Source organism: Alligator mississippiensis, chromosome 2 (genome assembly GCF_030867095.1).
Source record: "Alligator mississippiensis isolate rAllMis1 chromosome 2, rAllMis1, whole genome shotgun sequence".
NCBI classification, from domain to species: Eukaryota; Metazoa; Chordata; order Crocodylia; family Alligatoridae; genus Alligator; species Alligator mississippiensis.
The window spans coordinates 552,697-566,260 of record NC_081825.1 but is presented as its reverse complement, the minus strand read 5'-3'; the positions used below and the strand labels follow the sequence as shown (position 1 = coordinate 566,260).

At 68.9% G+C, this 13,564-nt stretch overlaps 1 protein-coding gene across 2 annotated transcripts in view; it reads right to left on the bottom strand.

Annotated features, from left to right (window-relative positions):
* The window catches only part of LBX2 (ladybird homeobox 2), a 39,765-nt gene extending 26,490 nt beyond the window's left edge, over positions 1-13,275 (bottom strand). Inside the window, exons 1-2 of one of the 2 annotated variants that reach the window (XM_059721260.1) lie at positions 12,328-13,275; positions 10,612-11,446 (exon numbers count right to left, since the gene is read on the bottom strand). In XM_059721260.1, the coding sequence (XP_059577243.1) occupies positions 11,001-11,446; positions 12,328-12,712 (831 nt within the window). In that variant the 5' untranslated portion in view covers positions 12,713-13,275 and the 3' untranslated portion in view covers positions 10,612-11,000. Of the gene's footprint in view, positions 1-10,611; positions 11,447-12,327 lie in introns of those variants that run through there. The other variant, XM_059721257.1, reaches the window with a different exon arrangement.
* Between the last annotated feature and the right edge of the window lie 289 nt (positions 13,276-13,564).

The window sequence follows — 13,564 nt, the reverse complement described above, 5'->3', positions numbered from 1 at the left end:
GGGCCGGACATTGGGCCTCTTCCCCTGGGGCTGGCACAAGGTGGGTCCCAAGGCGTTACCCCAAACGCTTGGATGGGGGAACCGGTGGGCACGACTGCTCCAGATGCAGGAGCTTCCTCTGCACCCCGGGGCTCAGAGAGCAGTCCCCCGCTCTGGGCCCGAGCCGTGCGCCAGCTGCCCAGCCGCCCCTCTCCCTCCCCGTCGCGGAGCTCCAGGCCGGGGGCGCTGGGGGAAGGTGGGGGTCCTGCCGGGGCCCTTCCAGCTGCCTCTGACCCTGGGAGCTTCCTTGGTTGGTTGTTTTTTACCTTATCATCGGAGGCTTGGAAACCCCCCTAGCCCCCGCCCAGGCCCTCTGCGACCCCCTGCCCAGCCCGCGGGGTGTGGCTGCCTGCCACTGGCCTGCTCCTTGTAGAAGTGGGGAAAGAGGCCACAGAGAGGAAGGTCCCATGGGGTGAGCAGGACCCAGCAGCCTGGAGGGGTCTGGGCAGCTGCAGCCCCTCATCTCCCAGCCCTCTCTGCCCCTTCTGGCTTCCCTGGGCTGGGCTGGGCTGGGGCCTCGGTCTCTCCTGTGAAGGAGTGCAGGGAGACAGGCTTCATCCCATCGCTGGTGCGGTGCCAGGGTCCCCGTCCCCCCCACGCCCGGCCCGGGCACAGGCAGAGCTGCCTCAGAGCTCCGGCTTAGGTGTCAGAAATGCAACGATGGCTCTGAATCAGTCGGCACGAGGGGCAGGGCAGCACAGATCCCTGCATTTGTACCAACGTGTTTGTGTCTGTGCATGCCACGTTTATGTGTGTGCATAGAGCAGCTCTACATATGTGTGCGTATGTGCATAGACCAGCTCTATATGTGTGTGTGTATTTGCACATGCAGCAGCTATACGTGTGGGTGGGTGTGTGTGCATGGAGTAGCTCTACATGAGCGTGCAGAGCAGCTACATGTATGTGTGTGTGTTCACATACAGCAGCTATATATGTGTGTATGTGTGCACCGAGTGGTGCTACGTGTATGCATGTGTGCATAGAGCAGCTCTACTTGTGTGCAGAGAGGCAGCCCTGATCCAAACACGATGCGCACACTTGTGTTTCCCCAAAAACATCCTAGCTCCCAGCCATGGCTGCCATTGGGCCAGATCTGCCCAGACCATGCCACTGCTCCATTTACCATCCACGTGTTTAAAAAAAGGAGAAGTTTTGGATGCTGAGGACAACTGGAGGGTCACAGACAGAGGTGTGCCCTGCCGCGGCATCACGGCCCGGGAGCAGCCCAGCGTGGCAGGCTCCGCTCTGCTGCCCGAGAGATCCCGGTGCACCGTGGCTTAGAGGTGCGGGGGCTTGGGCCTGGCCGGGGCCATGGGGAAGCAGAGCATGTGGCCAGGCCCTACCGAGGTGGCCTGGGCCAGGCTCAGGTGGTGTGCACGGCTGTAGAGGTGCCGTCCGCATGCACAGAGCCTGGCTGCGCCCAGGACATCCTCACACCCCAACTGCATCACTGGGGCGAGTGGGTCCAGCGGGAGCCTGGGGTCTGCAGCAGCCCTGCCCAGGGGCCCTGTCAAGGTCAAGGCCTCTCTTGGGCCAGGAGGCTGCTGGGACAGGAGGACGTGGCCTTACGGAGGTGCTAACAGGCTGCTCCTGGCCACCCAGGCAGCGCCGGGGCTGGTGCGGGATGCCCGTGGGCCAGCTGGGCCAGTCCTCTCTCTGCCCCCAGGGCTGGGGGAAGCACCCCTTCTTCTCCCCCAACACAGGCCCTGGCTGTGCAGCCGTGGGCTGGGGTCTTGGTGCCGCTGGGGACCTTGGAGCCTGAAGAAAAGGGCCTGTGCCAGCATCTCTGGCCCTGGGGCCGTGGGGGGCAGCAGGGAGGCTTCCCCCTGCCCTGCCCCTTGGGGCTGCCCCATGCCCAGCAGTGGGCTGAGCTCCTGCCCCTGGTGCTGGGCACCCCCATACTGCCCCAGACCTGGGGTGCAGGGGGGCTGGCAGAGGGGGAGCTGCCTGCAGAAGCTGCTGCGCTGGCAACAGCCCGTGCACCGGGCGCCATGGCAACCGGAGAGAGGGACCGCACGGCAGCTTAACCCGCTCCCCGCCGGCACGAGGCTGCGCCAGGCCTGGGCGCGCTGGAGCCTGGTCTGGGGCGCGAGCGCGGCCTGTGCCCCTTCTGCATCCCCGGCTGGGACTCACCTTGCCCCTGCAGCCAGGCTCTGCTCCCTGTCCACGCTGCTCAGGTCTTCCCAGGGCCGGGGCCTGCTGCCCGGTGCCCGGTGCCCAGGCTGGGGCATGAGCCCTGCGCTGCCCGCGCCCCACGGCCACCTCCCGGGAAGTGCTGCAGCCCGGGATGGGGCTGGGCTGGGCTGGGCCAATGGTCCTGCTGCACCGACCCCGCAGGGTCCTGGCTGGAGGGTCTTGCCCCTGCACTCAGGCTCAGCCCCACTCTGCACTGGGGCAGGAAGGGATTGCCCCCTGCTCAGACTGGTCTGGACTGGGGGGTTTCCCCTTCCTCTGCAGGGGGGCACGGCCTGGGCCTGGGGGCTCTGTAATGTCCATGACCCCCCTGGCAGCAGCAGGACGTGGGCGACTGCAGCCCCTCTGCATCCTGTGGGTGGGGGCGGGGGCAGGGGCAGGGGCAATGTCTGGAGCTGTTTCGAGGCGCCTGTTGTGTGGCTCCAAGGTCAGATACGAGGTTTGTCTGGGCTGGTTTGGACGGGGCTGATCTTCTGGACTCATGACCATGAGGCAGGGGTGGCATGAGAAGAGCCACGTGGGGCCTGGGTGTCGAGGGGCAGAGGGCAATGGCCTTGGGGGAGCAGCAGGCAGCACAGCTTGGGAGGGCAGGTGGAGGACGAGGGGCCGGAGGTCCGGCAGGGCCTGTGGGGCTCAGTGGGACAGGTGGAAAAGTGCCCGGGATGGTGCAAGGAGCCAGAGAAGAGCCCGGGGTGAGGACACGCTTCAGCAGAGGGCTTGAAGAGACTCCTGTCGGCGGGGCCTGATCACAGCATCCCGGAGAGTCGGGCTGCCGCAGGCTCACGAGGTCACGTCTAGCCCGGCCCCAGCTCCAGGCGGGATCAGCCCTGATTCAACCCTCCCGGCCAAGGGCTGCAGCCTGCTCCCGGGAACCTCCAAGGGTGGAGACGCCACCGCGTCTCCAGAGGCCTGATCTGTGCTCGACCCCCTTCGGAGCCAGCACCTTCCTCCTCATCCCCAGCCTCGGTTTCCCCTGTTGCAGCTTGAGGCCATTGTTCCTCGTCCTGTCCCTGCTGCCACAGAGGAAAAAGCCCGTCTCCAGCCTCACTGCCATCGCCCCGCAGGGATCTGCAGCCTGTAATCAAACCTCCCTCAGGCTCCTGTCCTCCAGACTCAGTTCCCCCAGCTCTTCCACCCTGTGCTCATCTGTCCTGCCTCCCAGATCCTGCTCGCTTGAGCTGGACTCTTCCCAACCTGCCCACGTCCTCCTGGGAGTGCGGGCCCCAGGCCTGGACTCAGTCTGCAGGGGAGACCTCCCCGGTGCTGAGACACCCCGCTACAGGCAGCAGTGGTGCAAAGCCCACGATGAGGAGAGTTCGGGGCCCAGGCACAGGCTGAGCCAGCGGCCCCCGGAGCCGGTGGCTGGTTGGGGGCCCTGGCTTCAGTGCCCAGGAAGCTGCCAGAGCAGGTGATACCAGAGCCGGTGTGTACACGCCGGGAAGGGCACGGAGCAGCCAGTCCAGACCAGCCACAGCGATTCCTCCCTGGCGGGCGCTCGGCACCAGGGTGGCAGGGCTGTGCCCGGCTCAGCCACTGTCCCAGGCAGGGCAGGACCCAGGACCCCTTGGGGACGGCTGGCCCAGAGCAGGCGGTGGAAGGGCTCCGTGTGCCCCCACGGCCGACAGCGGCTGCTCTGCAAACCCAGGTAACCGGAGCTCTGGGCCCTGCGGCGCGCGGGGAGCTGGGGGCAGACAGTGCTGGGCTACGGCAGAGCATGTCCAGTGCGCAGATCGGGAGCCGGGTGCCGGGAGCCAGCCGGAGCGGGGTCCTGGAGCCCCGTGACAGAGCCTCTCCCCAGGCTCCAGCAGTCGCGGTGTGTGCCTGGTCACAGGGCAGCCGGGCAGGCCTGGCGCGTGCTCCTGCACGCCAGAGACGTCGCCCGCCAGCGCGACCAGGGCCGAGGGAGCCCAGCAAAGCACCCTGAGCCCAGGGCACACGGGGACCCGCTCCAGCCGCCTGCCGGGGCGCCCCTCTGCCCGCTGTCCGTCTTCCCCAGCCGTATCCCTGACTGCGTCTGCCTGACACCCCTGGGCCTGACCCGGGACACTTCTTTCTTCATCTCCCACTACTGTGAGTGAGCGCGTGTGAAAGGGGACACATGTGCATGTGTGCGGGGCATGTGTGTAAAGGGAGACGGCCTGGACCAGCTGGTACGATTCCATGTGTGTAAGCTCTGGGTGTGTGTGGGCATGTGTGTGCGTGCGTGTGCAAGGGGACATGTTTTAGTGGGTGTGAGGGGGCACATGTGTGTAAGGGCCCCCCCCTTCCCCCCACATGCATATGCAAATGAGCAGCAGGCACGCGAGTAATTAATCACTCGTTAAGAGCGACGAGTCCCGGCGGGGTGAGGGGGGGGGAACACGGCCCGATCATGCGGCAAATTGGAAGAGCAGAGAGAGGCGCGGGGGTTGGGGGAGGGGGCCGGGCCCAGGGGGTGATGCCGGGGGCACGAGAGGCTGAGAGCCGGGGGGAGGGGAGGGGTGTCAACCCCAGTGCCCTGGGCCCAGCGTGTGCATGTGCAAGTGCATGCCCATGCAAGTCTACTTGTGCATGCAGGGGGACTGTGTGCACGGGTGTGTATGTGTGTGTGCATGTGTGTGTGCATGTGCGGGGGCTGGGGACTGGCATGCTGTGTGTGCCGAGTGGTGCATGTCTGTGTGTGTTGCCCGCTCCTGGGGCCCCACATCCAGGCTCTTCCTGCTCCAGCCCTGCCGGGGTCCTGCCCGTTGCCTTCAGGGCCGTGGTCCCAGCTTGACCCTCATGGGGATGCTGCCCTGAAAGCAGATACACCCTGATCATGGGACTCCAGGACCTGGAGCTGCCAGGACTGGCTTGGGCTGACCCTGCTGGCAGCAGCTCTAGGTGTGTGAATGTGGGTGTGTCCATGTGTGTGTGGTAGGGCTGGTGTGTTGCACATACACGTGTATTTGTAGGGGGCGGTGCTGGGGTTTGCCTGTGTGGTGCATTGCACATTTGTGCCTTTTGCATCCTGGTGCCCCATGGTTCTGCACTTGTGTTCATGGGTGTGGCTGCAGGAGCCTGAATGCACACATACGATTGGAGCATTGTGTTTGGAGTCATGACTGTGACTATGTGTGTGGTGTGCAAGATTGTAGGTTTGCATGTGCATGTGCATGTGCCTGCTTTGGCCTGGGCACATTGGTGTGTAAGAGGCATGTCTGCATGTGTCAAGCTCTGTGAGAATCCTTGTGTGTACAACTCAGCACGGTTCTTGTTTCACGTATAGCTCTGTGTGTGTGCATGTATTCACACATGTCTGCATGACTGTGTTTATCTCTGCATATGTATCTCCTTGCACATCTGTGTGGGAGTGTCTGTGTGTGTGTGTGTCCCTGCATGTGTGTACATCCATGTGCATGTCTCAGGGTGTGTGTACTTTGGTGTGTGCCTTGGCGAGTGCCCCTCAATGTGTGTCCCTCTACATGTGTCTCTGTGTGTCCCAGCACACATGCCCCTCCATGTGTACCTCGCTGAGTGCACAGCTCTGCATGTCCTGGCATGTGTGTCCCTTGGTCTCTGTATGTGAACCTCTGTGTGCATATTTCTGTGTCCTGGAGAGTGTGTGTGTGTTTGCATGCATGCATGCATGTGTACACATGTCTCTGAGTGTGCACGTGTATCTCGCCATGCATGCCCTCTGTGTGTGTGCACATCTCTGTGTACGTTCACTTTGGCGTGTGTGTCCTGGCACGTGTGCCTGTGTGTGCTGGTGTGTCCCTGTGGGGGGCCCAGCCGGCTGCCCTGTTGCATGCGGCTGCTGCAACATGGCCAGCCAGGCCGTGGGAACTGGCACGTGGGCGCTGGGGCTGGCGTGCTGCCCGGGGGCACGGATCAGAGCCTGTGGCCGGGCCCCAGAGCCCACGATAAGCAGCCAGACGCTGCCCGGCTCCGCACCCACTTCCTCCCAGGGGCTAACGTGGGTGGAGATGGTGGCATCGTGGCCACAGCTGGAGGGCTCTGGAGCTGCAGGAAGCCCCCTGGCCAGGAACCGGGCCCCACAGTGGAGGGGCAACAGGACAGGGATGAGGGAGATGGCTGGGGGCGATGGAGCTGGGGAGGGGCAAATAGGGGAGCCCCAGGGTGGGGGCTGTGCTGGCAGGGGGACGGGGGGGGGGGAGGGCTGGGGTCCCAGGACAGGCCGAGGCAGTGCAATCCCACCAGCTGCTGCTTGTAGAAGCAGGAGGGAAACAAGCCTGAGATCACTTCAGCGTGGGATGCATGTGCCCCCCTGCATGTGCCCCCCCCACCCCCCCAGCTGCCACGGCAGCGCTGTGCAGAGTGCAGCAGCTGTGTGTGAGTGCACATGTGTGCTTGGGCCTCTGTGCAGCTCTGTGTGTGTGTGTGGCATCAGGGTGTGTGCACATGTGCGTGTACCTCTGTGCTTGTGTGTATGTGCATGGGCATGCCCAGGCCTTTGTGTCTGTGTGTGTGTGTATATAGGCATGTACATGTGTGTGTGTACACCTGGGCCTCTGCAAGTGTGTGGATGTGCACATCCACACGTACAGTACAGTACCAGCTTGTGCACGTACCTCTGTGTGCATCTGTGCGCATATGCACACATATGCACAGTTGAGCCACTGTGTGCACACATGCATATCATGTGCATGGTGTGCATGTGCATGTGCACATATGTGTGCATGGATGTGCACGTGTGTATGGCAGTAGGATGCATGTACCTTTGTGTGCTTGAGCGTAGGTGTATGCACCTGCCTGGGCCTCTGCCTGAATGTGGTACATGCGTATGCGTGTGCACCTGAGCCTCTGAGTGCATGTGTACGTGCATGTGGTGCCTGTGTGTGTGTACGCTAGCATATGTGCGCCTGCATGGTGCTGGGGGCCGCACGTGGGAGAGAGCGACGGCCGTGGCTGAAGGCCCAGGCGGGGGGGGCGGGGGGTGTCCCACCCGGAGTGCGGAGCCGCTCTCTCCTGCTGCCATCAAACAGCTGCACCAGCTCTTGGGGGGGGGGGCGGGGGCTGGCTCGGAGCCCAGCTGTGCCTTGCTGCTGCCTGCCGCAGCCTCCAGTGCGGACACCCCCCACCCCTGCCTCGGCTGTGGCCTGGGCAGCACCACCACTGCTGCCCCTGGCCCTGGGGGTCTGGGGCAAGGCTGAGGATGGATGCCCCAAATCCTGAGCTCCTCTTCAGGCTGGCTGGAGACCTGCCCATGCCACATGCAGCCGGCAGGGCCTAGAAGGGAGGACCAGACCTGGGATGTCCTGCCCTGGGGCAGTGGGAAATAGAGGGGTACAACAGTGCTCGGGGGGGCAGGGGCTGCGGGTCAGGAGTGAGGGGCACCAGCAGGGCTGGGGGTTGGAAGTGAGGGACATGGCAGGGCTAGGGGACAGGAGCTGGGGGCTGCTGGCATAGGATCCTGGCTGTGCCTCTCACCCACCCCCAGGGCTGGGGGAAACTAGAGCCCCTCCAGGACTTCCCCAAGCATGCACTGAGTCCCCAAGCTCCCCCAGCCCTCTCCCTCTGCCCAAAGCAGCCCCACACCCAGCCGTGGGATCCCCCTGCAGCGATGCCCCTGCTGCTCCCCACTCCGTGCACTGCCGCCCGGCACAGCCCAAGCTCCCCTGGCTCCAGAGCCCTGGCGGCCACTGTCACTGGCTGCAGCTTGCGCTGGCTCCTGCAGCGTCAGCAGAAAGGGAACGAGGCAGGACCCCTGTGACCCCCCTCAGCCCAACTGCCCAGTGATGGGCAGAGACTGGCAGCCCCAGGGCCCTGCACCCAGCGCAGCATCTGCCAGGCAGGGAGACCTGGGGAAGGCAGCCAGGCCATGGTTGTCTGCAGGGCCCGATGGCCCAGCCATGCTCCCCAAGACGATGGGGGCATGTGCTGACAGTGCCAGCACCATGGGGTCCCTCCAGGCATGGGGAGGGGTTGCCCCCCTCCTCCCCACCCCACTTGCTCTGCCAGGCATGTGCTTCTTGCACACACATGTGCACACACATGCCCAGGGCATAGCACGCAGGCTGTCTCCCTCCATGATCCCTGGAGGCAGAGGTCCTGCCCCAGCCCTTGGCCCCACTGCCCCTGTGCTGGCTGCAGCCGTGGCTGTGGCCATGGGCGGGGGCCGGGGGGATGTGGCGGCGCCCGCAGCCCCCCCACTCTCCCCGAGCTGCAGGCCGGCGCAGGCGCGGCAGGGAGCTGCCAGCGGCCTCCTACCTGTCAAATTAAAGCCGCTCCCCCGGGGCCGCTCAAAGGCACTTTCAGGGCTAAATTTCATTTCTCAGCCCCCCCTCCACCCCCCGCCCCTCCCCCCTCCCCACTGCCTCTGCTGCAGTGCGGGTGGGAGGGGAGCCGCGCCGCGCCGCCGCGCCGCGCCAGCCTCGCAGACAATGGGGGAAGCTCGTGGGCACGTGCGCAAGCGGGGGCCCCTCCCAGCCCCCCAGACTGGCCTGGGGCCACTTCCTGTCCCAACCGGCCTGGAGCACCTCATCGGCCTCCTTGTTACCTTCCTGCCACGAGTGCAGGGTGCCTGGGTCCTCTCCCACCCTAGGGCCAGGGCTGGGGGGGCCGCCCCAAGTCCCTGCCTGGCCACCACAGGCCTCACCGTGACCCCGTAGCAGTGGGAAACCCTTGGTCTGGGGGTGATGCTGGTGCTCTGCTCCATGACATCACTGCTGTGACATCACAGCCAGCCCATACAGCTGGGGCATCCCTGGGTAGGGCCAGGGCTGCCCATGGGTGCCCAGGCCTCCGCGGCCGGCGGGGAGAGCCGCACCGGCAGGACAGTGGGCGTTATGCGGCCCCCACCCCGCACACCGCAGCAATGCGGCTCCCCCAGCCCCCCGCCTGCGCAGCAGGCACGAGCCCCTCCCCTGCTGGGACACGTGCCGGGCCAGGCCTGCGCCGAAGAAGCCTCCAGAACAGCGGAGGCTGGAGCCGGAGCCAGAGGCAGAGCCGCCTGCTCACTCTGTGCACCCCAGGGCCAGGGCAGAGCAGGGCAGGGCTGCCGGCCTGTTTGGGCCCTGAGTTGGTTTTGGCTTCCTCCATGTAGGCCACTGGCCCCCTCCCACCCCGCTGGTGTTGGGGCCAGGCCCAGGGCTCCCGGGAGCTCCTGTGTCCCTCCTCTGGGACCGGGGCAGGCTCCGGCCTTGGCAACAGGCTGCGGCCCCAATCCTGTCCCCACCGGCAGCTGGGGGCAGGCGGGAGACAGCGGCATGGGCCAGGGAGCCCTGTCTGGTGTCCCCACTGCCCCCGCCCTGCCCAGCTGCCAGGATGGGCAGAGCTGGGCAGCAAGGGCCTGGGCGGGCAGGGGCAGGGGCAGGGGGCCGCCCGCCGTCACTGTCACAGCAAAGGGGGGGAGTGAAAGAGAAAACAAAGGGAAGGCGAGAGGAGGGAGCAGAGGAGGGAGGGGCGGAGGGGAACGATACGGGGTGCGGGGGCTCCTCCTCCCGGGCACGATCCGGTGTCACAGCATGCGGGTCCCTGCGCGGAGCAGCCCCCTCCCCTCCGTGTAGACGCCCGGCCCGGCCCGGCCCGCGGGACCCGCACCTCTCCCGCCTCCAGTCACCACGGGCCCACGGCCTGGAGTGCGGGGCCGAGCCGAGCCGGGTCGGGCCGGGTCGCCCGGCTGCAGCGCTACCCCGCCCGGGCCCGCGCGGGACGCGTGTGCGTGGCGGGGCCGGTGCTACGTGTCCGGACACCGCGCTGTGGTCCCTGGTGCAGCCCCCGCGCGCCTGTCTGGGCCGTGCGTGCCCCGCCGGGCCGCCTGCGTGTGCGTGTCCCACGGGGTGTGCGTGCCCCTGCGTGTGCGTGTCCCGGCGGCGCCGAGCTCTGCGCCCGGGGCGGGCGGCCGAGCTGCGCGTGGCGGGCACGGCGTGTGTCCCACGGAATGTGCGTGTGCGCGGGCCCCGCTCGCCTCTGCCGCTGCGTGGCGGGGTGCTGGGTCTGAGCGGGTCCGTGTCAGGCGCCTTGGAGCCGCCTGTATCTGCCGGCGCGTCGCTGCCCTTGTGTGTGCGGGTGTCACAGCGTGTGCGCGCGCGTGTCACGCGGTGTGTGTGCGTGTGTGCTCGTGCGTGTGTCAGTGTGTCTGCGCGCGTGCAAGTCACGCGGAGTGTGTGCGTGCGTCTCCTACGGAGTGTGTATATGTGTGTACGCGCACCTCACGGACTCCGTGTGCATGTGAGTCACAGCGTGTGCGTGTGCCACTGCGTGTGTACATCTGTGCGTGTGACGCGGCGGTGTGTGTGCAAAAGTAACACGGATTGTGTGCCTGCGTCTCAGACGGAGCGTGCGCGTGTGTGTACGTGTGACACGGAGCACATGCGTGGCCTGTCGCACAGGGCGTGTGCGCCTGTGTCCCCGCGTGCTCCCCGGGCTCCCGCAATGACACGGGCCGGGCCCGGCTCAGTCAGGCGTCTCTTTTTATTCCAAATATATACACACACCGAGCGGCGCCGCCCGCGCCCCGGGCAGCCGGGCCGGGCCGAGCCGGGTTGAGCCAAGCCGGGCCGGGCTGAGCCGGGCCGAGCCGAGCCGAGCCTGCCCCGGGAGCGGAGAGCCCTCAGCCCTGCGGTCTGTCTCGGCGGGTCCCGGGTCCCGGGGCGAGGGCGGACGCGGACGAACGAGACGGGACGAGACGACGATAGAAAATAAAATAATACAAAATAAAAAAGAAACGAAATTGCACCATTTCCCCCGTGCCCGACGGCGGGGGGGGGAGGGAGAGGGTCGGGGGTCCGGTCCAGCTTCGGGGGTGCGGGGCTCAGTCCCGGCCCGGCTCAGCCCGGCCGCCCCTAGTCGTCCACGTCGATCTCCTCGTCGTCGTCCTCGGAGAAGCCGCGGGCGGCCGGGTCGGGGCCGGGATCGAGGCCGGGGCCGGAGCCCGCGCCGGGCGAGGCGGGCGGCGAGGCCGGGCCGCCGCGGGGCTCCCCCAGCTCGGGCAGCCGGGCCAGCTGCTCCAGCGCGGCGGGCGGCAGCTTCTTGAGCGACTCCACGTCCGCCTTCATCTCCTCCAGGTCGCGCTTGAGCTTGGCGCGGCGGTTCTGGAACCAGGTGATGACCTGCGCGTTGCTGAGCCCCAGCTGCTGCGCCAGGTGGTCGCGGTCCGCGGGCGACAGGTACTTCTGGTAGAGGAACCGCTTCTCCAGCTCGTAGATCTGGTGGTTGGTGAAGGCGGTGCGCGACTTGCGCCGCTTCTTCGACGCCGGCCGCGGCCCGAAGGCGCCCAGCGGGTCCCGGCCTGCGGGGACATAAGCGTGGTCAGTGCCGGCCCCGCACTGCGCTGCCCCCCGCGACCCAGGGCTCCCGGGCTGCCCTCCCCAGCCCGGCCCCGGCCCCGCGTTGCTCTCCCCGGCCCGGCTCGGCTCCCGGGCTGCCCTCCTGGGTCCCGGCTCTCGGGCGAGTTCCAGCTCCAGCCGCCGCAGCCGATCAGCAGAAGCTCCGCTCGGCCCGGGACTGCGCTGCCGCCGGCCCGATCCTGGGCCGGCCTGAACCGAGCCGAGCCGAGCCGCGCTCCTTCCTCGCCGCCGGGCGCGGCGGAGCCGGAGCCGAAGCCGGAGCCGGAGGCAGAGCCGGGTCGGGCCCAGCGGCCGCTTCGTCCGCCCCGGGAAACCGTTGCCGATGCCGGCGCCCCCTCCCCGGATCGAGCCCGCGGCCGCCGCCAACGAATGCTCCGCGCTGCGCGGCCGGGGCGCCGGGGTCGGGCCGGGCCGGGCGGGGACCGCGTCCGGGGCGCGGTGCGGAGCGCTCCGGGCCGGCTCCGGGCGGCCGCGGCGGCGCATTCGTTGTGGTTCGGCGGCGCCCGAGCGGCCGCGGCGAGACCGCTGCTCGCCCCGGGGCCAACGCGGAGCGATCGGATGCGGCTGAACCGGGCGCCCGGGCCCCGCCGCCGCCTGCCCCCGGCCCGGCCCGGCCCGGCCCGACCCGCACGCACACGCACCCCGCGGCGCGGGCCCCGCTCCGGGCACAACGAAACGCGGCCTCCGGGCGCTGCGGCTCCTGGCCCCGGCAGCGGCGGAGGGGGCCGGGCAGAGCCGGGCTCCGGGGCAGCGGCCGCCCCTGCCCCCCGAGCACCTGCCCGGCGCGGCCGGGGACGCCGAGCCCCGCTCCCCCGCCCGGTACCTTCGGCCGCCTGCAGCACGCTGAGCTCCAGCCCCTTGAAAGTTTTGCTGGCCAGCTCCTCCAGGGCGCAGAGCGGCGAGGAGGGCGCGGGCAGCCCGGCCCGGGGCGCCCCGCCGCCGCCCGCCGCCTTGTCCGGCAGCCGGGCCGGGGCCGGGGCCGGGGCCGGGGGCGAGGGCGAGGGCGCGGCGCGGCCGGGCGGCGCCTTGCGCGGCGAGGGCTTGCTCAGGATGTCCTCGATGCTGAAGGGCGTGAGCGGCTTGTTGGAGCTGGCGGGCGGCGGCAGCTGGTCCAGCGGGCTCCGCCGCCGCTCCCCGCCGCCCGCCCGCGGCCCCAGCCCCGCCGCCGCCGCCGCCGCCGCCGCCCGGGCTTCCTTGGCGGAGCTCATGGTGCCCGGCTCAGCAGCGCCCTCGGGGCATGGTGCCCGCGGCCCGGCCCCAGCCCCAGCCCCGCGGGGCCCCGGGGGAGCGCGCCTGGCGCCGGTGCAGCCGCTGCTGGGCGGGGAGCCGGGATCCAGGCGCAGCTCCCCCGAACCGGCCGCCCCGCGCGGAGCCTTAAAGGGACAGGGCCGGAGCCATTAATTGGGCACCGGGGTAGGAGGAGCTTCGGCTCCGTCCTCGCAAAGTTTGGGAGCCGCGGGGGAGGGGCGGTCCCCCCTTCCCGGCCCGCGGGGGACCCCGAGCCGCAGCCGGGCGGCGGCACCGGCCGGACCTCCCCGGCGGGGCGCGGGCCCTCGGCCTGACCGGGGTCGGGGCTCGGAGCCGGGGCCGGGGCCGGGGCCGGGGCCGGGGCACGGCCGCGCTGCCCGGGCGGCTCCCGGCTCCCGGTCCCGGGCAGGCCGAGGGGAGGCTGCCCCCGGGACCCCCGGCTCTAATGCAGGGCCGACGCGCGGCAGCGGCGGGGCAGGCGCCGGTAACGGGCTGCGACGAGCCGCTCCGGGCAGGCGTGTGCGGGGCGTCTGCCCGGGCCGCCCCCGCGCCGCCCGGCCCGACCCTCACCTCCCCTCCCCTCCCCGCCGGGCCCTCCCGGCCTCCCGCGCCGCGCCGCGGGGCTCTGCCTTCCCCGAAGTTTACGAGCTCCCCGGACGACGCGGCCCATAAAGCGGGAGGCCGCGGCGTCTGGGAGTGATTAGCCCGCCGGGGCCGCGGCCTGGTTTTGGGTTTCACGGCGCGGCCCCGCTGCAAACCTCGGCCCCCGCAAGCCCCCGAGCCGCCGCCTGTCCCGGGCTTGGCCCGGCCCG